Source organism: Sceloporus occidentalis, unplaced genomic scaffold (genome assembly GCF_023333645.1).
Source record: "Sceloporus occidentalis isolate IW3139 unplaced genomic scaffold, rSceOcc1.0.p SCAF_1, whole genome shotgun sequence".
NCBI lineage: Eukaryota > Metazoa > Chordata > Lepidosauria > Squamata > Phrynosomatidae > Sceloporus > Sceloporus occidentalis.
In genome coordinates this window covers 175,328,808-175,352,692 of record NW_028316981.1, presented here as the reverse complement: position 1 = coordinate 175,352,692, position 23,885 = coordinate 175,328,808, and the positions used below count along the sequence as shown (strand labels likewise).

The 23,885-nt window shown below is 42.1% G+C and overlaps 1 protein-coding gene across 1 annotated transcript in view; it reads right to left on the bottom strand.

Moving 5' to 3' along the window:
• The window catches only part of LOC149322778 (uncharacterized), a 164,878-nt gene that overhangs the window by 34,279 nt on the left and 106,714 nt on the right, over positions 1-23,885 (bottom strand). Inside the window, exons 26-47 of the mRNA XM_089531722.1 lie at positions 23,484-23,537; positions 22,800-22,844; positions 22,550-22,603; positions 21,627-21,671; positions 21,041-21,094; positions 20,311-20,418; positions 19,474-19,527; positions 19,331-19,384; positions 17,949-17,993; positions 15,860-15,913; positions 14,246-14,290; positions 13,834-13,887; positions 10,470-10,523; positions 9,175-9,228; positions 7,683-7,790; positions 3,854-3,943; positions 2,944-2,997; positions 2,113-2,220; positions 1,151-1,258; positions 818-871; positions 546-599; positions 123-230 (exon numbers count right to left, since the gene is read on the bottom strand). Of these exons, the coding sequence (XP_089387848.1) occupies positions 123-230; positions 546-599; positions 818-871; positions 1,151-1,258; positions 2,113-2,220; positions 2,944-2,997; positions 3,854-3,943; positions 7,683-7,790; positions 9,175-9,228; positions 10,470-10,523; positions 13,834-13,887; positions 14,246-14,290; positions 15,860-15,913; positions 17,949-17,993; positions 19,331-19,384; positions 19,474-19,527; positions 20,311-20,418; positions 21,041-21,094; positions 21,627-21,671; positions 22,550-22,603; positions 22,800-22,844; positions 23,484-23,537 (1,458 nt within the window). The remainder of the gene's footprint in view (positions 1-122; positions 231-545; positions 600-817; positions 872-1,150; positions 1,259-2,112; positions 2,221-2,943; positions 2,998-3,853; positions 3,944-7,682; positions 7,791-9,174; positions 9,229-10,469; positions 10,524-13,833; positions 13,888-14,245; positions 14,291-15,859; positions 15,914-17,948; positions 17,994-19,330; positions 19,385-19,473; positions 19,528-20,310; positions 20,419-21,040; positions 21,095-21,626; positions 21,672-22,549; positions 22,604-22,799; positions 22,845-23,483; positions 23,538-23,885) is intronic.

The following is a 23,885-nucleotide window of genomic DNA, read 5'->3' as shown; positions in this document are numbered from 1 at the left end:
ATGAACAAACAAACAAATACTGCTCCCCCCCCCCCCCAAAAAAAAAATAAGGCTGCTTCACATTAACCAGTCCTGTTCCCTACCTTGTACTCACATACTCAAACCCTAGTCCTCATACTTACCTGTAAACCAGGTGGGCCACTGACTCCTGGAAATCCACGAGATCCTTCATCTCCTTTTTGTCCATACATGCCTTGTTGCCCTCGGCGTCCAGGCTCCCCATCCACTCCCTGTTGGCAAGATATCATGTTAGGGCTTCAACTGGTAACAGAAATTTCCCCCGACACTGCCATGCTTGCACTGACAGACACATACACCTCCCTCTTTTATACAGCCAAAGGCTGTGATTGTGGCAATGGAAGGGATGACCCACACAGCCTTTAGCCTTGAAGCACAGTGTGATGTCCATTGACATGGGTCATCACCACACAGGGACAAAGGCATTTGGGGATAAAGGAAGGAAGCTGCGCCTGGAAAACTGTTAGAGGAAACAACCCCTTCTAGGACTCATTTGGGTATCAATACAGATTTTGGTGTGTACTTACAGCAGGGCCTGGATGCCCAATGGGTCCCTGAATCCCAGTAGGTCCTGGAGGGCCCTGTAGAAAGAGGGAAGGAAAGGGGGAACAAAATAATGATACCTATTCCCAGTATCTCTGGTTCGCCATTCCCAGTTCGCTAGTTCTCTTCTCTTTTTTAACAAAATCTTCCTGATTCAGTCACTGCAGATGCTACAAGCAGTTACAACAATAGTGTTTAAGGGATAGTGATGCTGTATGAGACCACAAGGTCTATAATCAACCTGCCTCAGACTTACCGCTTCACCTTTGTCCCCCTTGCTTCCCTTTTGTCCTGGGCCACCCATCTCTCCCTGCAGGGAAAGAGATGAAAAAAGAAAGAGGCAGTGAGAGGGGGGGGGGGGGGAGAGAGAGAGAGTGCACTCTGAACTCTCAAAGATTTGCTAAGCAAACTGTATACACTGAGGAACCCCTTGGCAGAGAAAACCATCACTAAGGAAACTACAGTGCATCTGTTACTATGGAATATGCTGTCAGGGAAACAAATACAGGCAGCTGTACAGCAGTGTGATAGATCCTGCACATATTTTCCTGTAATCCCCCAAAACATACTGAGTGCAGGCTTCTCTTACCTTGTCTCCATCTTCTCCAGCAAGTCCTGGTGGCCCAGGTGGTCCTGGTAGCCCCACTGGCCCTGGGATTCCATCATGCCCAGCTGGTCCCATTGGGCCTCGCTCGCCCTGGAAAAGTGGAAATACCAACTGAGGACAGGGCAATGGAGTGGGGAACAGTATTAGGAAAAAGGTAGATATCATTCCATGCAAACAGGAGTGGATCCCAATGGCTTGCACAGGCCTCAAATGGCCTCAGATTCATCCATCCTGCCCTTTCACCTTCTTCTCTTAATGTGCTGAAATTTGCAATCCATAAAGCCATCATCCCCTACCATGGTAAATGGGCATGTGGACAACAGTCTGACTACTCAAGTGTCCATCTTTTCCTTTAACATTGTTTCTCTTTTCTTCTTTTCACATTGCAACACTCAGCTGGGGAATATGTGGCCCTCCTCATGTTGTTAGATTGCACCTCCAATCATTCTAGTTTGTTGTTATATGCCTTCAAATCCCTTCTAAGCACTGCAACACGATGGGTGTCTCATGGTCTGGCACCAATCCATTGACCACCTCTTTGAGTAGCACTGGCCTAAGAGACATGAACCAGTCTTTCATCCAAATATTCAAATATCAGCCTAATAATAAGAGGAGTGTGTGGATACAGTGGGATATTCTAAAACCCTTCTAAGAACTGCAAAAGGTATGCAGTAGTCCAGGGTCTGAGACATTTCAAAAAGGATAACACCAAGATAAGGACAAGAATCACAGATGACAGATTTGGATGAAGGCTTCCTTAGTAGTGGAGATGTAAAAACAAAAAACATAAGGATTTGCTGAGACTCAAATCCTGGAAACCTGTGAAGGAGAAATAAAGGGCATCTCTAAGCTTAAGCAGAAGCACTTTTCTCTCTACCAAAAGTGTAACCAGGTTTGAGCCATTAAGTCTTGTATCATTGGTAGCAAGGGGTGACTGTACATACCGGTGCCCCTTTCTCCCCTGCAGGGCCAGGAGGACCTTGGTTACCTCCTCGGCCTGGCAGTCCAATGCCCCCAGCAGCTCCAGAGGGGCCTCGCTCACCAGGAGGACCCTGTTGGAAGGGAACATATTATACTGGTCTAGCCATCTCCTTCTCTTTTTTTCTAATTAAATTTTTATTGAGTTTTTACAACAAAACACATAAAGTCTGTAGAACAATGACAACAGCAGCAGCAGCAACAACAAATAACCATCTCCTTCTTTAAAGTCTTCTCTCCACCAGGCCTTTTCCTCAAGGCTAGACATGGTCATTATTACCAGATCAACTCCTACTGTGACATCACTGCTAAAGTGAGCAAAGACTTAGGGAGCTGGCTATGTTTAGCCTGGAAAAGAGATGGTTAAGAGGTGATATGATAGCCCTGTTTAAGTATTTGAAGGGATATCACACTGAAGATGGAGCAAGCTTATTTTCTGTTGCTCCAGAGACTAGAACATGGAACAATGGATGTAGGCCACAGGAAAAGAGATTCCACATTAACATTAGGAGGAACCAGAAGACACTACCATGGAGAGTGGTGGAGTCTCCTTCTTTGGAGGTCTGTAAACAGAGGCTGGATGGCAATCTGTCGCGGATGCTTTGATTGTGAGTTCCTGCATGGCAGGGGGTTGGACTGGATGCCCTTGTGGTGTCTTCTAACTCTACGCTTCTATGATTCTATGTTTCCTGCTCCAAGCCTCCATGTTCTTTTAACAGAGGCTCCACACATACACCAATTAGCTATCTAACACAAACCTGTATCCCCACCATCCTCCAAGATCCCAGTCTACTCACCATAGGACCCTGGGGACCAGGTGGCCCTTCAGCCCCTTTCAGTCCAGTTGGTCCCTACAGGGGCAATCAAAATAAACAGATTGACATGAATTGTAAGATTTTTTTTTCAAGAGACCTGAAGTAGTTGGACTATATTTCTATTGAACTGTATTTCTATTAGGAAAAAAGCAAGGTATAAATAAAGTGATTGATTGGTTGACATTATATATGAAAATCACTGCTCCTGGATGTCAGAAGGAATGGAAAACCACATTTTTAACCCCCTCCCCCACAATATATTTTGCCATGGGAGGGCATCACTAAGACTCCATGGAAGTCAGGGAGCCACAAACATGGCCATGGGATGTACATTTTGTCTACCTGTAGATTATGGGAATTCTAGTGAAAAACATATGGAGGGCACCAAGTTGCCGACTCCTGCCTTGGACATTTGAAGCTGCTGCCCTTGGACTGCTATCTCTGTTTCTCCCATAATGAAAAAAGAATTGGAGACCAAAAACTTATAATGACCTGGTAGAAATATCAGAGGTTTCATGGCTCTAACAGGTCACTTGCCATGGTTTACAAAGGAATGTAAAAACTTCGCCCTATTAGATTTGATGACATCCACACTTAACCCAGAATTATATTTCCAGCATTGGTTGACCAGAAGCTCCTAGGAATCCCTTAGGCAGCCCTTCTTCTTTCCTTCCCAGTTTGTTCCCAAACTCTAATATTCAGATGCATAATACCTAGCAATATGGAGCACACACCTAGCTTTCATAGCAGAAAGGTTCTTCAGATGACCCAAAGCACAGAACAACATGTGATGGAAGACTAGCCATTCCCATTACAGGCCAAGCTTTAGCTTCTGCTTTGAATCGATTGCAACCATAACCCACTACCTCACCAATGTAAGGCAAGCACTCACAGTCTCTCCAGCAGGTCCTCGAGCCCCAGTGAACCCTTTCACTCCAGGAGGACCATTCTTGCCTGGGAGACCACTGGGTCCAGGATCACCCTAGAAGAAAAGGTTCGTCATCACGATGCAGGCATTTATAATCTGGTATGATCTTCTGCCACTTTCATTCCTATAAACTTTTCCCTTTTCTCACCTCTACATTCTGTCTGTGCTGCTTCTATGCAAATTCTTTAGAATGGAAAACAGGGGATATGTGTGTGTGTGTGGGGGGTAGTTTGAGTATCATCATACTCTTATTTCATTGGAGCTGCGGGAATGCCCACCACAGATTACAAACTCATCTCTTTTAAAACCATTTGAGGGTTCTCTAAACAGATAAGGTTAACTAAAATGCTAAATGGATTACAGTTAAGATATTGATTTGGCAGAGCAATCAAACTTGGAAAATGCAAATGGACCCGGGAAACAGCTCTCTTATATGTTGAGGCAGGAAAGGTCGAAAAAGATCAAGAAGAAAGATCATTATGTAATGGATAATTTGAAAATACTAAAAGCCTTTGAGGTTCACTGCAGAGATTTATATGTGAAGGGCAACAAAAAAGACCCAGACACAGAAGATTATCTCGGTAGACTACAACTGGACAAATTAGATCTGGAGAAAAAGCAACATTTGAATGGCAGGACTCAATTCCTCCAGAAGCCTGGCAGGACTCAATTGGACTCAATGAACGTTCCTTTAGAGAGAGAGAAAGCTGTTTGGGGCATGTTCTGGTTTAAAGTGGATTTCAAATACAAAATGCAGCAGACCACTCAACAGCCCACTGTGAAGAATTTGCACAGCACTTTGCAGATAAAATCACTGAGATCTGCTCTGACTTGGATGCTGTAGTTGATACAGTTCCAGTGGATGTAACCTTGACTGCTGCTTGCCCATTGTTGTTGAATACTTTTCCATTTCTGCAGCCTGAGGATTTGGACAGGACCCTTGGAGAGGTGAGGGCCACACATGTATAGTATACCTTGCCTGGCTTATTAAAAAGGCCAGAAGGAAACTGGCAGAGTGGATAGAAGGGGTAGGTAATGCTCCCTTACAGCAAGGCAGAGTTATAAATTGCCTAATAGAGGCAGCTATGAGGTCTTTGTTGAAAAAGCCATCCTATAATGGATTATTATGGACCAGTGTCCAATCTACCATTTTTCGGCAAAGGTATTGGAGAATGTGGTGGTTTCCTAGTTCCAGGAGTTTCTGGATACAACAGATTATCGAGATCAGTGGTTCCCATTCTTTGATCCTCCAGATATGTTGGATTTCAATTCCCAGAATTCTTGACTGTTGGCAAACTGTCTGGGGCTTCTGGGTGTTGAAGTCTAAAACACATAGAGGACCAAAGTTTGCGAATCGCTGATCTAGATCCATTTCAATCTGGCTTCAAACCTGGTTATGTGACACTGGAGATTATCACACGGGAGGCAAGCATCCTTCTGCTGTTAACTGCATGATCGGGGGAAAGATTATCACACTCTCAGGTGCTTATCCCATTCTTCTCTCGTCCGTAAGCAGTAATGGACCCGTCACTTGGTATAAATGTTAATACCCAATGACAGGTCCATTACTGTTTATGAACAGGATAAGAATGGGAGAAGGGCACAGTGTGTGTGATAATCTCCTCCCCCCCCCCTCGATCACACGAATACTATGGGTTAAGGACAGGAGAAGGACACTTGCCTCCTCCATGTAATAATCTCCAGACAGTTTTGGTCACCTTGATGGATGACCTATGCAGGGAACTAGATGAGGGAGTGTGCCCCTGTTGGTTCTGCTGGATCTCTCAGTGGCTTTTGATAACATTCACCATAGTTTTTCCTGGCCACCATGCTGGAATGGGACTTGGACATACTGTTTAACAGCGGCTCTGTTCCTTCTTGCAGGGGCAAACCCAGGAGGTGGTGCTGGGGGGGTGGGAGATTCTATTTGATCTCTGCCTGTGGGGTCCCTCAAGGTTCTGTTTTACCCCTTATACTATTTAACATACATAGGAAACTACTGGGAGAGCACATATGGAGTTTTTGGGGAGCAGTGACATCAATATGTGGATGACACCCAACTCTACTATTCATTTCCACCATAATCCAAGGAGTTTGTCCCAGTCCTAAACCAACATGTGTCATCAGTAATGGACTGGATGGGATCAAACAAATAGAAACTTAATCCAGACAAGACAGAGGTGATTGTTAAGGTTGCTGAATTAGCCAAAATTGCCAAACTGATATGGGTTTTAATGGGCAAATCAATTGAAGAATTCTGTTTCGAAACACTGAAAACTGTTTATGAACATTTTGAATAATAAGAAACCTAATAATGCAATAATGTGTAGTTATGGCTACAGTGGCTTCAGCATACACTGAAAGCCGAGCTGGAAGAGCCCGTTGTGTGCCCTGAAAGTACTAATGGAGTATGTGCCCATGGCACGCGCGTGCCGCAGGCACAACCACCATTACTTCTTATGGGGCTCCAGCATACGCTGATTTCACCTTGCGCGGAGGGATCCGAAACAGATCCCCGTGTAAGGGGAAGGCCCACTGTATTAGTAATGTTAGTAGTAGTACTATCTAGTTAAAGGTAAAGGTAATACTATCTACTAGTAGTACTATCTAGTTAGTAGTAGTACTAGTACTGTAGTACTATCTATTAAAGGTAAACTTAGGGATGTAGTGGCACATGTAGTTAAGATGATGACTCTGTTGATTGCAAGATGCTTTTAATGTGCTTTTCAGTACTCTCTTCACTACATCGTAATCTGTACACAAACAATATATACAGCCAAGACCTTCATAGATAAAGGATATCAAGATTACTCCCTAGATTATCCCTCAGATTACTCAAATTTGTCAATTAATTAACTTCTGCCAAATCAAGGTGAGACTTCTGTCATTCTAAAGGTCAAACAACAAGAGGACATAATTTCTAGAAGATAACTGGTTAGAGAAACACCAGATGTTGCTGTTCTTGGGTATCACAGAAGATCTAAATAATTTCTTAACAGTAAGCATTTGGAATTGATAAATTGGTAAACGTAAAATCTCCAGTGGATTAAGATGTCATTGGTCTGCCAGACACATCCCAAAAGGGTATTCAAAGATCTGTAAATCTGTTGTATGGTACCCATTTCTTCTAGCTAGAAAACAGTTTTACAGTAGATCTGATAAGTAAAGAGAACTGGGCATAACATTTTTAAATATGTTTGTAACTTGCTTTCTATATTGAATAGTTAACTTGGTACTGCATGTTATATGCTATCATATCGTGGAGAATGTGGTCTTATAAAATTTCCCATTAAATAATAATTGCAAATGTACACCAGTAACATTGTGAGCACTGTGCTTTATTGTAATTGATGTTAGCATATGGGAGATTTTGATATTGCACAGTGCAGTCCAATTTACAGTGGCATTTTGCTGAACTGCATAGTGGTTTGAGTGTTTGGACTGTGACTCTGGAGACCAGGGTGTGATTCCCAGCTAGGTCATGGAAACCAAATGGGTGACCTTGGGCAAGTCTCTCTCTCTCAGCCTCAGCCCCTACCATGTTTTAGATTAACAATCCCTCTTGATTTTTCAGTCATAAGGTTATCCCAACAAGTTTAATAACTCGCTGATGTCATTGTGCTTGCTGCATGCAACTGAACTCCCATGAAGCATTTTCTGGATATACTTGCAGTAGATCACTGAGGATAAAGTAGAGGTCTGTTTTGCAACACTATTCCGTACTAGCCAAGCTCCATCCCTTGTTGCCTCCTTGTTGGTAGTGATGACATAATTAAGTCCCTCTGCTACTCACCTTGGCACCTTCCCTGCCAGCAGCACCTGGCAACCCTTGCTCGCCAGGGGGCCCAGGGGAGCCTGGGTGGCCCCTCTCCCCTGTGGGACCAGTTTCTCCTGAGTTTCCCTGTGATGCAAAGAAGATGCAGTAACATGTTAAGAACATGCCAGGGACCAAAAACGGGCAGGTGGATTGGAATTGTTGAGGCAGCCACCAAACATAAACCAGGGGGCTTCCTTCACATCTAAGGCTGGAAACCTTAATCTCTCATGATTTTAAAGAACTACTATTCCCAATGTGACATGAGAAGTGGAGTTCAACACCATCTAAAGGACAGGTACTGTATGTGTAGCTACAGTCTACATGGGGCCCAATGGCCTACTTTGTGGCTCCTAAAATCTGTTGAAGCCCACAAAGTCCCAAGGCCCCCCCCACACACACACACAATTATTTTTTTAAAGGCAATTTGGGCCAAATATGGCCCTGAGGCATCACAAAACACATTGGTTTTGCTCCCACAACCCCCCCCTTCAAGATTCCACAACACTTGAAATGCAGAAGTCATATGACATCACTTCCAGTCACATTAGTCATGTTGCTGAATCCCAGGGTATCTGGGTTGAGAAATGGGCACTAGTCCCCCTTCCACCATTGCTCACCCTGATCTAGAGTGTAATAGTTTCCCATGATCTTGTCCTCAAACCATCCCTCCAACATATTGGAAGTGAGAAAACAGTTCTTAATATAGGGTATAACTGAGACAATGTATTGTGGATAAAGGATGTTTTGAAAGCTATGGTTCCAGAGTGAATAGAAGCAGCTGGTCTTACGGCTGGAAAACAGTCAGTTGATTCTGAAACTGGGATACAGTAGACCCCACAAAACTTTAGCCGCCAAGTCAGTTCCTTAGAACAATTTGGCTCTACAAGTAATAGACTCCTAGTGTCTCCCTTGGCCTGGTTTGCTCAGTCTGAAATCTATAGGGAAATAAATCTTCATTTCTTTAATTCTTGTGAACAAATAATTTCAAGAAATTTCTCCCCACTGAGGGAGAAAAAAAAGAAAATGACACACTTTCAAAGGCTATTCACAGTCTGAGACTCTCCCAAATGAGTCCTTTTTGCAAAAGCACAAAGAAACCCATGGATTTTAATGTGCTGGAAACACAGGGAATATATGAAATTTTAATAATGACAGATTGTATAATTAGTATGGTGGAAACCAATAAACCAAAGGGCTCACATAATCCAGCTCTACCCCTGTTGATCCACCATCTTGAAATATCTCAAGATTTTCTGTGCAAAAGCTTGATTTCTATATATAAAATCATATTTTCTCACTCAAAACTGGTTTGCACACAAACATTCAGACAAGTCTTTTTACTATATTTGTTAGCTGGTCAAAGCCCTGACTAAAAATATTATTTTATTTCCTTTCTATCCAATTTTTCTCCCTGTATGGGAGATTATTCCAGCGATGAGTAAAACTGGAAGAAAAGATCTTCTCATACCTGTGGTCCCACGACTCCAGCAGGTCCTGGTGGGCCAGTTTTGCCATGAAATCCCTAAAGTAATGATTTAAATAATAATAATAAATTTACAGTATTTATATGACTTTCTCCTTTTACAGGAGCCAAGATGGCTTACATTCAATTATAAACAGGGTAAAGTGGGGAAAAATATTTCTACAAGTTTTTTAAAAAAGAAAAACATGTTTAAATTACAAAGTTAAAATATTATAAAACACAATTAAAATACAGTTAGAAAATAAAATAAAAGGAAAGCATGCAACCTCCATTAAAAACCCTTTCTGCCACATAAATTATAAGCCACTGTCTTTGCCTGCTGATGGAAGGAGAGGAAAGAGGGGCTAATAAATATTACTATCCAAAAAGGAAGTGGCATCAAGCAAGAAATCCTACAAATATTTCAGTTATAGTTCATTATCCACTGGACACATGAAACATTCACTATGTCCAAAATGAAAACCTTCATGGACAATGTTCATGATGCTGCTCTGAGCCAGCCCTGCTATTAGGCAAAGTGAGGAGTTGCCTTCAGACATAAGGTACTAAGCGGTGTGGAATGACAGTGAATTAGAGGATAGAATGCTGTGTGTCTGACTGCAGTATTCAGGTGTGTAAGAAGATGCTGCCCCATTGCCAATGATGACATGAGATACATTGAAGCTGCATCTGCATGGCAGAAATAATGCAGTTTGACACTGCTTTAACTGTCATGGCTCTATCCTATGGAATCCTGGGATCTGTAGTTTGTTGTGGCACCAAAATTCTCTGACAGAGAAAGTTAAATATTTCACAAAACTACAAATGCCAGATTACTGTAGCATTGAACCATGGCAGTTAAAGTGGTGTCAAACTGTATTATTTCTGGCTTCTATATGTGTGCGGAGGGAAGGGGATCTATTTTGCCTTCCTTCCTGTAGGAGCCAAAACTCTCAAATTGCCCAAGAAATTGCCTTGCTCTTTCATAAGGAGAGGTGCAGCTGTATCCTGGTCAGCCCTTTTCTAGTTCTCAGGGACTGGTCACCTTAGACTCAGATAGAAAAATCACATCCGTTTCAATCTCCTTCAAAAGAAAGGCAAAAGGCATTCTGTAAAGAGAAAGCTGGGGGGGGTGTTAGTGTGTGCATTAAGGTAAAATGGAGAAGGCAGCAGCATAATATAGGCAAGAAATCTCTAAATGGTTATGCGGGAGACAAGAAGGCAGAGAGAAAGCTACACCTTTATATAGATCTGTAACAGAGTGGCTAAAACCACTCAGGGCTCTGTTCATTGATACTCACTGGTTCACCACGCTGACCTGGATGTCCAGGTAAGCCATCCTTTCCAGCAGGGCCCTAGAAGTAGAAAGAATAGTTGTTTTAAAAATCAGGCAATGGCTATGGTAGACCATTTGCATCTGAAATGCCCCTAGAGAGTTGCAATCACATTCTTAAACACACACACAAAACAGAATGTTTAGGAGAATGGGAACATAGTTTATGCAAGCGGACTTTGTCTGCTCTACAATGACAGCTCTCCTCCAGGGCTCTGACTTCAATTTTTTTTCTTTTAGCTTGCTGGTATGGGGTTATTGTGAAACCATTTAGTAACAGCCATTTCATAATGCAACACATGTTAAACACCCCAAGCTGAACCAGAGCTAATAAACTGAGTTGTGATGAAGCAATAAATGTAAAACAAGTAATTGAGAAAAGCCTGGATATTTTGAAGCCTTGAAAGGATCAGATGTCCATCATTTTTACTCCTATAACTGTTTATCTGACCAAGAAGACATAGGAGATTATCGCACTGGCAAATTGGCCAGCCTGAGTTTGGGCTGAGCATGGGCTGAAAGTTTTGAAAAATTAGCTAAGATTGGGTTTTATCGCACACCTGCATGCTCAGTTCAGAGGCATTGCATCACAATCTTAGCCATCCCAAACCCATTCCATCCTTCTCCCATCCTTTGTAAAGAATGGGAGTAAAATGTTCATTGAGAAGGATGAGAGAAGGATGCATTGGTTTTGGGATGGCTAAGATTGTGATGCAATGCCTCTGAACTGAGCACGCAGGTGTGCAATAAAACCCGATCTTAGCAAATTTTTCAAAAATGTCATCCCAGGTTCAGCCAGGTTTAGGCCGGCTGATTTGCAGTGCAATAATCTTCAGAATCATGAAGACACCCCAGCAGGAGAGCTTCCCATCAAAGCTCTGCAGGTGGGGCATGGCTGGGATGGGAAGGGAGCAAAGATAGGAATAAAACAGATCTTTAATAAGGGACCTTTTCACCAAGGATGTAGTAAGTCAGCTACCTGGTCTCCTGCAGTAAGCTTCAAAAGGAATGTTTCAAGCTATTAAAATGCACATGCTTTAGTGTATTCCTCCCTGCCCCCACCTCTTAAATAAGCAATTAAATGTTTTAAATAAAACTTGTTTTGTCAAAAAGTAGTGCCTGGAGCAGCAAATAAAACATGATGATGGAGGTGGGGCAAATTCCAATTGAGACAAATTTTCTTAGCTCAAAAGGTTTGAAAAAAAATCCATTTGCAAGCAAACAGCTTCCTGACAGTCCTACTACTAGAAGCATAAAATAGTAACCTAGAAATGGGCAAATGGTGACAGGGGCAGCTTTGGATCTAATGAATCAAAACCCCTTGTTTCTGCATAAAGATCAGAGCTTTTCGGGGGCCACAGCTGGCTATGCTGAGTAGGAGATTCTGGGAACTGTAGTCCAAAAAGATTTTTTCCAAGCTCTCTTGAACACCCAGGTGAGTACTTACCTATATCAGCCTCAACTGGTACAGGTAAATTCCTTATATTTATTTTAGTGAGTGGGAATATAAAAAGAAAACCACTGACGAAAATAGTAGGACACTAGGAATAGAAATAATCGTAAATGTTGTTTTCTCAGGCAAAAATGAATGATTTTGCCCTTTTTGTCTCCACTATAAGCAGATCTTTGAAAACAATGCAGTTTTCAAGGACTATTCACAATTCAAGATATATTGTGTGAAAAAAAAGCAACAAATGAGAGTGTCCTGCATAGGAATAGCATTTTTCAGTGCACAAAACAAGATTTTTTCTGCACAGAAATGCTACTTTCTACACAGGAAGTCATGCTTACTGGGCAGGAAACTTGCTTTTCTGTGTAACTTGCCTCCAACATTAATTTGTATGTGTGCGTGCAAAGTTAAGTCCTGAACTACATAGTTTCTCCTCTGCCCAGGACTGTTCTCATCCAGAAGTCTATTATTCAATATTCTTTCCATCTCTAGGAAAAGCACAGACAAACACCTCCTCCCCAGACCACCTATATGCAGGATAGCTTTGGGCTGCTGCAGCATTTGGGAAGCAGATGTTCCCTTTTGCTCCCTGCTGTGTCCATCATTATTCACATCCAAGCAATCCACACTAAATAGCAGTTTTTGTGCCCCTTGTTTTGAAGGGGAAAATATAGGTTTCTTTGTCCTGTCCCTAAATCAGAGGAGATGTAAGCTAAGGACCAAAGTGAAAAAGCCATATTTCAGATTTCAGGTTGTTAGATCCATATGTATTAAAAACGTACTATGGAGAATCAGAAGCATGGATACAAATATCTAACCCCACATTGATATATGATATGATATGATATAATTAATAAATTATTTATTGTATTTCCCTATCACCTCCCAGATTTATGGGGCCCAGTGCTTATAACTTAGGTGCCACAATGTACCTGCCTAGCAAGTCATCTTTGTTGTTTTCCCATCTGTGACCCTTCAATTCTTCTTACATTTGTAGAAAAATGAGGGTTTGACTTAAGCTCCTCTTCATGCCTAAGGTCAAAACACCATGTTTTCCCAGATCTGCACACTTTCCCATTTACAAACATGTTACAATCAGTAGCAAGAAGCACACCTGTTGACATTCAGTCAGTTTAGAGGCATTGATATTAGAGGCTACCTGAGAATAGGTAAAATTGAAAGTTTACTGGTGAGCTGATCAAGTCTCCATTCTGCAAGTGGCCCTGAAAGCATTCCCTCTACAAGAGAAATTGAGCAGGGTGTGACTCCTCAATGAATGAAGAAAGCCTGATCCTTTCTGTTCTACCACCTGCTCTCCAAGTCAACGGTGATCTAGTCTGGTCATCACCAAAACCTCATTCTTCTACTTGCTTGGGCTCACAGGAACAATTGTGTAAAGGACAGACTATTCTTTCAGGAAAAGAGGTTCCACCTAAACATTAGGAAGAATTTCCTCATGGTAAGAGCTGTTCAACAGTGGAATGCACTACCTTGCAGCATAGTGATTTCCTTCTTTGGAGGTTTTTCAACAGAGGCTCAATGGCTGTCTATCAGGAGTGCTTTGATTGTGTCTTCCTGCATGGCAGGAGGTTGACCTGGATGGCCTTTGTGATCTAGGATTCTATGATTCTATGTTTTTATAGTGGGTTTTGCTCTCTGAAAATGTGCAATGCAACTCTATGATTCTGTTTCCTATAGTGGTTTTGCTTTCTACATTTGTGCAATACAAATGTAAACCCAGATTGGCTAGACCAACTCTCCCCAACCTTTGAACCACCATGCTCCTTTATGTTCTAATGTCTCATGGGAGGAAGCCTGTTTTCCGATTTCACTTGGTTCTAGTCAGCTAGGAATCTAAGCAGAAGAGCAATGGAGTACTTACGGGTGGCCCTTTAGGCCCTGGAAATCCATTGGAACCTTGTGGACCGGTAGGACCCTGTGGAAAGAGAGGGGGGACAGTCACTGTGAGATGCTTCCTTTAGCTTGCTTGCTTTGCCTCTTGCCTCCTTCTTCTCACACTCACTCCATCACAGCTTACACATGATATCACACGAGAGCTTAGACTTCACTAGCAGCACTCCATTTTACTTTTCGAGTCAAGTCTTGTTAATTCCACCTTGTTATCTGAAGAAATACTTCCCTGCCTCCAGGGGCCTTTATGCTGCCATGGGCTCTATGATATCATGATGACAGATCCCTGTGACAGATTATTGTCACACAGCAAAGCTGAATTCTCCCAAGCCAAAATATCCCAAACTTTGCCTCATCATAAAGACTTTGATTATTTGACTCACCCTTTCCCCTGCAATCCCAGGGGCTCCATCATGACCAGGGTCACCCTGTAGGAAGAAAATAATGACTAAGAAGGCAGGACACATAGGTGTTAGGGACTATAAAATAAAATGCCTCCAGTGGAATGAGGCTGAAGGCACTGGGGGCTAGGAATTCAAGATCCTTCCTGCACTGGCCAGGATACTCCAGAGGCAGCTCAGAGTATCCTGGCCCTGGAGTTGCTCAGAACTCCCCATATTACTTCATCCTCCATACCAATGCCAGACAACTGTTCGTGTATGTGTATTGCTGTGCCAACTGGCCTGTCCACCACTGTGTATAACTTCACTCTGATGTCAGAATGAGGTGCCCAGTTACAATCACCATGGTTGCATGACTTGTTCTGACCTCTAAGCAAACCATGGCAGCAGCAGGTGCGCTGGGCAGCACAGCATGATGCATTTCAAACCCCACTGCCCTGCATTTGAACAGAGGGCTCTGGATCTTCCAGGAAAATCCAGAACAAAAAAGGGAGGTATTTTAATACATTTTTAAAGGGGTACAGTCCAGTTCTGGTGCAGAAAAGGGTGGACATGGTCTGGTCTGTTCATACCAGAACCAGGGTTTGGGTTCCAGTCTCTCTGTCCAGTCTCCTTGCTGAGAGTACAGAAGCAAGTCATGTTATTTGACCAGTGCAGACAGGACCCAAGTCAGACCATTTCTCTATTCAGATAAACCCCATGGGGAAGAGTTCCTGAGACTACACAGTTCTGGATAGCATCTTTGGATTTTCTGGTCAAAACTTTCCTGCCCATGAAAAGCACAACAGGAAGAGAGCTGCAGCTTATTCTTCTCCCTAATGTTATTGCTTTCTATGGTCATGGAAGATTTTGTCCTTGTGGATGCAATGTGGGAAAACATTCGGACATGCAGTTGCCAACTTGAATCTGAAACAGTACAGTCCCAGGAATTTTGTTGTACCGTGTAATTTAGCTTCCTGCACAGACTGCTTCTCAGCTTCCTTACTGAAAGTCAGTTCATCACTAGAGATGTAAAGCTCTATTTATTTCAATTTTGCACATGTGAATAAAATTTTTCAATTTCAGTCTCTGTCTCTGTCTCTGTCCTTATTTAGGGGCATTCTGGTGTAAATTCCATGTTTTTATGGTGAAAAAAAAAACCTGTTTCCTCATAAAATACCATGTTTTACACAAATATATTGTAATAAAAAAAACCCCACTCATCATTCTGCTTTTGTGCAAAGGTGAAGAATCTTGCAACAGTTGAGAATTCTTTCAGTGAAGTATCCCAATGTCATGAGCCACATTTTCTCTTTGAGAATGAGAACATTTCCAATGTTTTTATGTGCCTATTCAGCACTTTTGGGATTATGTAATAGTCAGAGAGTTGCGAGTGGAGAAAAAGGAAGGAGTTTCAAGACAGCCAGGCCAGTGTGCCTAAGGGCTGTTCCTGAAGAAGACCCTGTCATGAGTCCTTACACATAAATGATGCAGGAAAATGGTGCTGTGTTCAGGTAGAGAACATTAAGTATAACTAGTGAGACAAAGAGACAGACACGTGCACTACAATAAGCAATTAAAAATGCCCTTTACCATATGGACAGAAAACAAAAATACCTTTGGTCCTGGTTTTCCTGTGGCTCCTGGCATACCACGCTCACCTGGAGGCCCCTGGGAGAAAGGATGAAGCTTTCAGAGTACTACTATCTGTGAATGTGGATTAGATGGTGCTTTCAAGACAGCACAAACCAATGAGGCTTTGTGTTTTGTTTTGTTATATATGCAAACCTTTGGTTGCTTCCACAGTATTCCTCACTTTCAAGCTAAGCCAGCCAGGCAGGAAGCCAACCAAGTAGATTTTTCTTTTCTTAAAAAATTGGTACATCACACCTGTTCGCTCATTCAGCTTTGTGCATAAGACCCTCCTTTTCTTTCTTTCTTTCTTTTCTTTCTTTTCTTTCTTTCTTTCTTTTTCTTTACAAACCAAAAGGCACAAATGGGCAAGCCAGTGCAAAACCAGGACAGGGGCATGGCAAGTAAAAATTTTAAGGAAAGGTTTCCATTGGAGACACAGCTTCTACCTTCCTAAGTGGCATCTGGAGCAAAAAACAGAAACACATTTTCCTCCCAAATTCCAAAACAAAAACAAAACAAAACAAAATAACCAAAAAAGAAGAGGAGGCAGAGGAGAAGGAAAATGCCAAGATTTTGAACTGCCTGGATTCTCTACACCAGGGGTTCCCAACCTTTTTGACTCACAGAGCCCTCATTTCTATTGCAGAGCCCCTAAGAGGCCTACCTTTTTGTCTTAAAAGTTAATGTTGTTTAGGAGTATACATGAGAATATATTCTTATTATTTAATAGCATTCAATTTTTATTTCTTTCATTTTCCTGGAGCAGCCGCGGAACACCTGGAAAGTGCATGCAGAGCACTAAGGGCTTCTCAGACCACAGGTTGCGAACCCCTGCTCTACACTGTTTCATGCTTATTAGGAGATAAATTCCACTGTTTTTCGTGGGAAGGTGTGCATACGATTCAGACTAAATATTCCCAATTTCTTTAATACAGACTCCACTTTGCTTCTTAGAATTTGGGGTTCATCTTCATATGGCTCTTCATTCCAACTGCCATTTATTCCCTTTTGTATAACTCTTCTGTGCATTGCTCCCAGTGTCTTTTTATGTCTTCTTGCTCCTGCGTTATATTCTTTATTTCCTCCATATAGCATCCCTGTCTTTGGTTTGAAGTTGGATTTAATATCATGGATTTTTTTTTATTTTTTTATTTTTTTGGTAGAGAGCTCTCTTTCTTTTTATTGTTGTCTTCTATTTCTCTGCATTGGTCATTGTAGTATTTCTCCTTATCCCTGTGCATCAGATGTTGCACAGATGTGTTTATACTTCTGGTTTGTTCCCATCTCCCTTTGCTTTGCTTTCCTTCTTTTTCTTACTGCTCGGAGTGTTTCATCCCCCATCCATTGCTTCTTATCTTTCTTTTTGTCCTTTGTTAGTGTCTTCTTGCATTTGTCTTTAATTATGTCTTTGACTTTTGTCTACAGTTCTTCAGATTCCCGGTCGATTATGCTCAGTAGTTCAAATCTGTTTTTTACATTGTTAGTGAAATGTTATTCAGAACATATTTTGGTATAATGAGGGTTTTTGCCTTCTTCTTCATCTTGACTCTGATTTTTCTTTTGAACAGTTCTGTGATCTGTGCCACAATCAGCTCCTGGTCTGGTTTTGGTCACAGGGATAGAGCTTATCCATCTTCCACTTCCAATTATGTAGTCTATATGGTTTTTGTGTTTACCATCTGGTAATGTTAAGTGTATAGTCTCCTATCTGGTTGTATGAACCTGGAATCTATAGCATCTTTTCTCTGCCTATAACCCATGGGTAGACATCAGAATCAAGGGGGGCACATTAGCCCCTGTCTAAGAGGCCTACAACCTGTCTGTGTCACAACACTATTTACAAAAGAGATCAGAGCCCCAGTATTTTGCTCTCCCCATCATACCCATTTTCACCCTCTCATGTCAATGTTTTCACATTTTTTAAAACAGGTAGCTGTGGCCATATCAGATTTAAATACAAATGAATCTATTTTAGCCAAACAGCATTTAATGTCATTTTGTATCCATGAACACAACTGGAAATTCTATCAATACAAGGATCCCAGTGGAGCCATGTCAGATGAAAGCTCACCGAGGGACCACGTTGTCCAGTCTGCCCAGCTTGGCCAGCTTTGCCCTGAAAAGGCAAAAAAAGAGAAAAGAGAAAATGAAATGAAATAAGAAACAATGGGAAAGAAACACAAATGAAGTTAGGGTATCTACACCTCATCCTAGATGGTACGTTATAACACAGATGGACAACTGTGGCTCTTCAGCATGTTAATCCATTACCTCTATAGCATAGCATAAATGCCTGCAAGCAGACATACACCACCGCAGCACTACACAACCCCATGCTGAATAGCAACTTTGCACAGCCCGCATGTTAATGACTCAGTGTCACTGTGCATACCCAACACATGATGCACAACTATAATGGAAAGTATGGGATCAAAGTTGCAATGTTTAAAAACAATGCAATGTACAGGATGCACAATCATATTGCAAAGTATAGGATGCACAACCACAATGCATGATGTGCAAATTGAAAAGCCAAGACACCGATAAACATGCCGTCTGAACAATCCTTGTCTACCACTATCAGCAGAATACATCCATTTCACAATGGTGACTTTTTTTTGCCCTGCATCTGTAGTCTAAATTATGCATATGTCCTTGAGTTACTTCTAGCCCAAATGTTCTGTAGCATTACTTCTGTCAGCATCATCCAGATACACAAACAGTTGAAGGGCCACATTTGCCACCCTTACAATACAAGAGGGTGAGCAGGTGCCTTCTCTCCCAATGGTTTGAAAAATCCAAAAGTGAATTGCTTCTTTTGGAAGCTTCCCGGGTACTACATATCTAAGAAAAAGGTTGCAAGCTCCTTTGAATAGTTTAATCTTTTTTTTAAAAAAAAAAAAGTTCTTAAAACCAGCAGTGTTTTTTCCCCTTTGACAATTTTTGGTAGTCTTTGCAGTCCCTGGAAGGACTCAGGGTCAGAAAAAATGACCCCCATTTCCCCTCCCCTCTAGGGCATGCACAGTAACAAATTTGGCATGTGTTGTATGACCTCTTACCCTTGAACAAAAGAGATCTTAAATCAAAAAGTCTCATCTTGTCATGGGATGTGGTCTTTCTTTCAGCCAACTCTATACTCTGATTCACCTCTTGAATATACAAACAAATCAGGCATGGAGCAGTGTGGAAGGAGTACTCTGACAGCTAAGATTAAAAGTGCCTAGATGCAGGTCTATACTTGAAAATCATGCCTTCTTTTGAGGCTGGTCTAATATATATAAGGGCTTATTGTAGCAGTGGAAATTGTGAATAGCTCTACACATGCTCTGATGTACTTCTTTCTTTAATCTATCTTAATTTGATCCCAAATTCCCTCCCAATCCTGCACACCCTAACCTCCTCCCTCTGCTGAATTTGGAACAGCCTTTCCTAATTCCCCTCCATTCTACTCACCCGTTTGCCTTTTTCTCCAATGAAACCCAGAGGCCCAGGAAATCCAGTTGAGCCCTGTGCAAAAAATAATGCAGGTTGAGTGGAACAGATGACCAAGAAGTACAAAAGTGACACCCCTTATCCCAGCTTCTTCTCACACTTACCTTAGGTCCTTGGCGGCCAGGGTAACCAGGCAGGCCTGGTACTCCCAATTTGCCCTGCAGGAAGAAAAAAAAAACCAGAGCCTTCATTTGCCTGGGAGTGAGGGACTACATAAAATGTCTTTACAGGAAGCAACTGGAATTCAGTGGTAGAGCTCATGGTTGCCTAGAGAAATCCCAAATTCAACTGCAAGCATTTTTCAAGTCATCATTTTAAAAGTCAGATTGCAGGAGATGAAAAGAATTGTTCCACTAACAGCAGATGTTGTTGTTGTTGTTGCTGCTGCTGTTGTTGTGTGCCTTCAAATCATTTCTGACTTATGGTGAACCTATAATGGAGTTCTCTGGGGCTGAGTGTGCGTGACTTGCCCAACGCTACCCAGTCATTCTCCATGGCTGAGTAGGGAATCAAACCCTGACCTCCAACACTCAAACAACTATACTACGCTGGCTCTCAGTTACCATATGTCCTCCTTTCCCTGGGTCTGTCTTCTTCTTCAGAACTAAAATTTCTCTCAGGGTAGATTTCTAAAATGTTCAAGGATTTTTAAAATGTCTACTGCTGCTTTGCCCCCTGCCTGCTGCTGCTACCTCCTAATTGCCATCTTGCCATCTTTGTCTAGAGATTAGGAATATTAACCACAGTTTATATAGTAAGGGTATTTAAAACAAGAGTTATAGCAATCAATGATTTGAAGTAGTTAGTTGGTAAATGTGTCCTCTTTTTTTCTTTTCAATCTATGGTAACACTAGAATAGACAAAACTGGACAAGATGAACATATAAGTTCCCTGTTTCCCTAAATAACAGACAAACATAGGCTGATTGGTTAGTTGCTCACCTTTTCTCCAGCTGGGCCAGAAGACCCTGCTTCCCCAACTGGTCCCGCCTGGCCTTTCAGTCCTTCTGGGCCATCTTCGCCACGCATACCCAATGCGCCAGCATTACCCTGTCCAAAAATGAAGGGATTAAGAAAATCACACCTAGTAGTGGCTGTAGAATTAGGAGTGAAAAAATAACAACTCAGGTCTGTAATTTAGTGGATCCTCAGTAGGACAATTGGAATAGTGGAGAAAATGAGAGGGGTGAGCATGCATTAATGCTTGCATTTGATGCAGCCTGCATGCTTTCATCTAAGGGAGTGACATGCTTGGTACCAATTCTTAGTACCATTGTCATGGGGGGGGGGGGGGGGCATTTGGGATTTCTTAAAGCCCAGTATGCAGGGGTACCCTTTTTAAAAGCTCTGCAAGGTACATGGAAGTGTACTGGAAGCTCCATCATTTCCACATAAGGCAAACTGGAAGCAAGAATCAGTGTGGGGGGCAGGGAAAGAGGTACTTGATTCTTCCCCTGCTTGTTAGGTTTTCTTATCTTGGGATCTCTTAAACCTGTTCTTTCTCTATCAAATGAGCTTAGTTTAGAACTTAGTTGCAGCTTAAGATTTCCATGGGTTTTCATAGGTGGCTGTAGATTTAGACCCTGGATTCCCTGGAGTCCAAATTCAACACTCAAACAACTACACCACACAGGCTCTTTACTATTGTAATACCAGGAAGAATATTGCTCACCCGATCACCTTTTGGCCCCATATCACCCTTGAAGCCAGGGAATCCATCTTCACCCTATAAAAACAGAAAGGTAGTGACAGACAAGGGAGATTATCACATTGACAAATAACCCTACTGCTCCCTAATGGGATGCAGCCAGGTTGCAGGATGCAAGCAGGTATTATCACATATAATTTGCCACTGCTGCTGCTGGGAAGCTGCATCCCCGGTCCCTGCCACACCTCTGAGGCTGCTTTACAAAGCCAGGAGCTTTCTGACTTTGAAAAGTGGCCTTCAAAGTGTGGCTGGGACCCAGGATGCAGCCAGCAGTGATGTAGCTGGGGAGGGGGGGGGGGTCTGTGGGGTCCAGACCCCCCCTTCAGCCTGGTCAGCCACCACGAAGAAGAGTAGGTGGTGGGAGAGAGCGCCTAACTCGGAGGTACTTAGTCTGGACCCCCCCCCCCCCTTCCCAAAATCCTGGCTATATCCCTGCAGCCAGGATACAGCTGCCTGGTGGTAGTGCCAGCGAATTACGTGCGATAATATCCGCCTGCATCCTGCATCTCTTGTCCAGTACCAAAACCTCACCCTCCTGTTGGAGACTTACCTTCTCACCTTTGCTGCCTTTCAGGCCCCTCACTCCAAAAGCCCCCTGAAGAAGAATGGGAAGGAATGACAATGTTAACAAAAGGCAAAAAGTCAGCATCTTGGGCTGACACAGAAGCCATATTACAAGATGAACTTGGGATTATTATTTGTTTATTCTACCACTATAGGAAACCTCCAGCCATCTAGGAATTCTGGCTGGTAGTCTTAAAGGGTAACATTTTCTGCCACTTGGTAAGAGGAAACCATGGAGTTATGACAAATCTAGTACAACATGAGTGGCAAGCAAGGCTGGAAAGATGGGGCTAAACAGTCAGGTAAAAGACTGAGAGAGTGTGACTTGCCCAAGGTTACCCAGTGGATTTCATGGCCAAGCTGAGAATTGAACCCTGATCTCCAAAGTCATAGGAGGTAATCACATGAGGGAAATCCCATGCAAAAACAGGATTAAAAAGGTAGAAAAAACCTGCAAAAGTGGGTTGGTTTTTACACATTGTTATTAAAGTTGTATCAACCGGAATGGAAAGTAAACAAAAGCCTCTCCTTTTTACTTTCAGGATTTTCTGAATGTGAAAAGGAGCAGCTTTTGTTTACTTTCCCTCCACTTTCTATTCGGGTTAACATTAGTTTAACAATGACATAGTGTGAAAATCAACAGCTTTTGCAGGATTTTTTTTCCAATTTAAACCCCCGTTTTTGCATGGGATTTCCCCCATGTGATAAACTCCACAGTCCAACACTCAAACCACTATGCCACGCTGGCACTCAGCTTGTAAGTAGCTAGTGTAAATTTCCGTGCAACTTTCCAACATACATTGGTAGGACTGCAAGGGTCCTAATAATGACTGGATGGGGAGTAGATAGTAGAGAGAAAGCCTAATCCAGAGTTTCATTCTTGGCTAGCCAGCAATGACAAACACTTACCTTGACTCCCCGGGGACCAGGGTAACCTATTGGTCCTGCTGCACCAGATGGACCCTGAAAAAGGAAAGATTTTTAAATGTCATATTCCAAAACACTCCTTGAAGAAGCTATTCAGATGTTCTAATTTGCACTTTATGTCTGAGTTCTTAGCAAGGGGGAGGGGGAAAAGAGGGATGTCCATCTCTATTCTATATGCTCCAAATTCCACCTCAGGACCTAATTCCTCTTTCTGACTAACTCTACGTTTTACCTGGGCTCCTTTCTCCCCAGCTGGTCCTTCTCTTCCAGGATGACCCTGAAAAACAAGATAAAAGAAACAACTGAATGGTGCTTAAGAGATCTGATTGAAGATTAGATATTAAAGATGCCCAGCTTTTCAACAAGAAAAGCCACTAGGCTGGGAATATGCAAAAAACAGTGGTATATTCCTATTGCTTTTATGGGTATTGTGAACACATTACACTATTAAAGTGGTTACCACTGATAGGGTGGTTTGAGGGATAGGGATTTCTTCAATTTTATATTTTTGTGGGTTGGTAGTTTCTCCTTCACAATCTTAAAAGAAAAAAATGGGTATTTGGGAAATAGCAAAATTGAATGCTATTATTACACTCTTTTTTGTATACCGAAGACCTAAATTTCCCACCATTTCCCTACAAAGAGAGAAAAGACCATGGAACCAGGTTTAGTGTTTCATAATGAGATACAGAATTTGTATGTGCATGTATGTAAGTGCCCCCAACAGGTTGTATCTACTGCAGAAGAAGGCACCTACTGTGCCTTCTTTAAGGACTTTAAGGACTAAATTTGAGGAATAAAACATCTTTGGTATTTTTGGTTTAATAGTATTTTTGTGGTTTTGGAGAACTTAGTGGGTTAGTGAGTGATTTTAAAATACAATAAATGAATACATAGTCACTAAGGAAGTATTTACCGGAGGGCCATCCATCCCAGCAAGTCCTGGTATTCCTCGTTTTCCTGGTGGACCCTACAGAGGATGAAAAGGATGGTCAAAAAGAGTTTATTTGAGCCCTGGCTTGCTGAAGGCAAGCAAACCTGAGCTGCAACATTTAGGTGTCTGAAATGAGAGAAATGATTCCATAAGCTCTTCCTTTGTCATACTAACCCAAATGGCCAACAAGGGGCAAATACACATTACTTTTAAAAATAACTTGTTATAGATACTTCACTATAAGCTGACACACATATCCTGATAACTTCTTTTTGCTGATGTTTCACAATTTTTATTGTAAATTGCCTGTTAGATTGCTCACTATCTTTTTGGTAACTTTAATTCTTTTTTGGGGGTGGGGGGGAGGCAATCATAAAAAGGAAA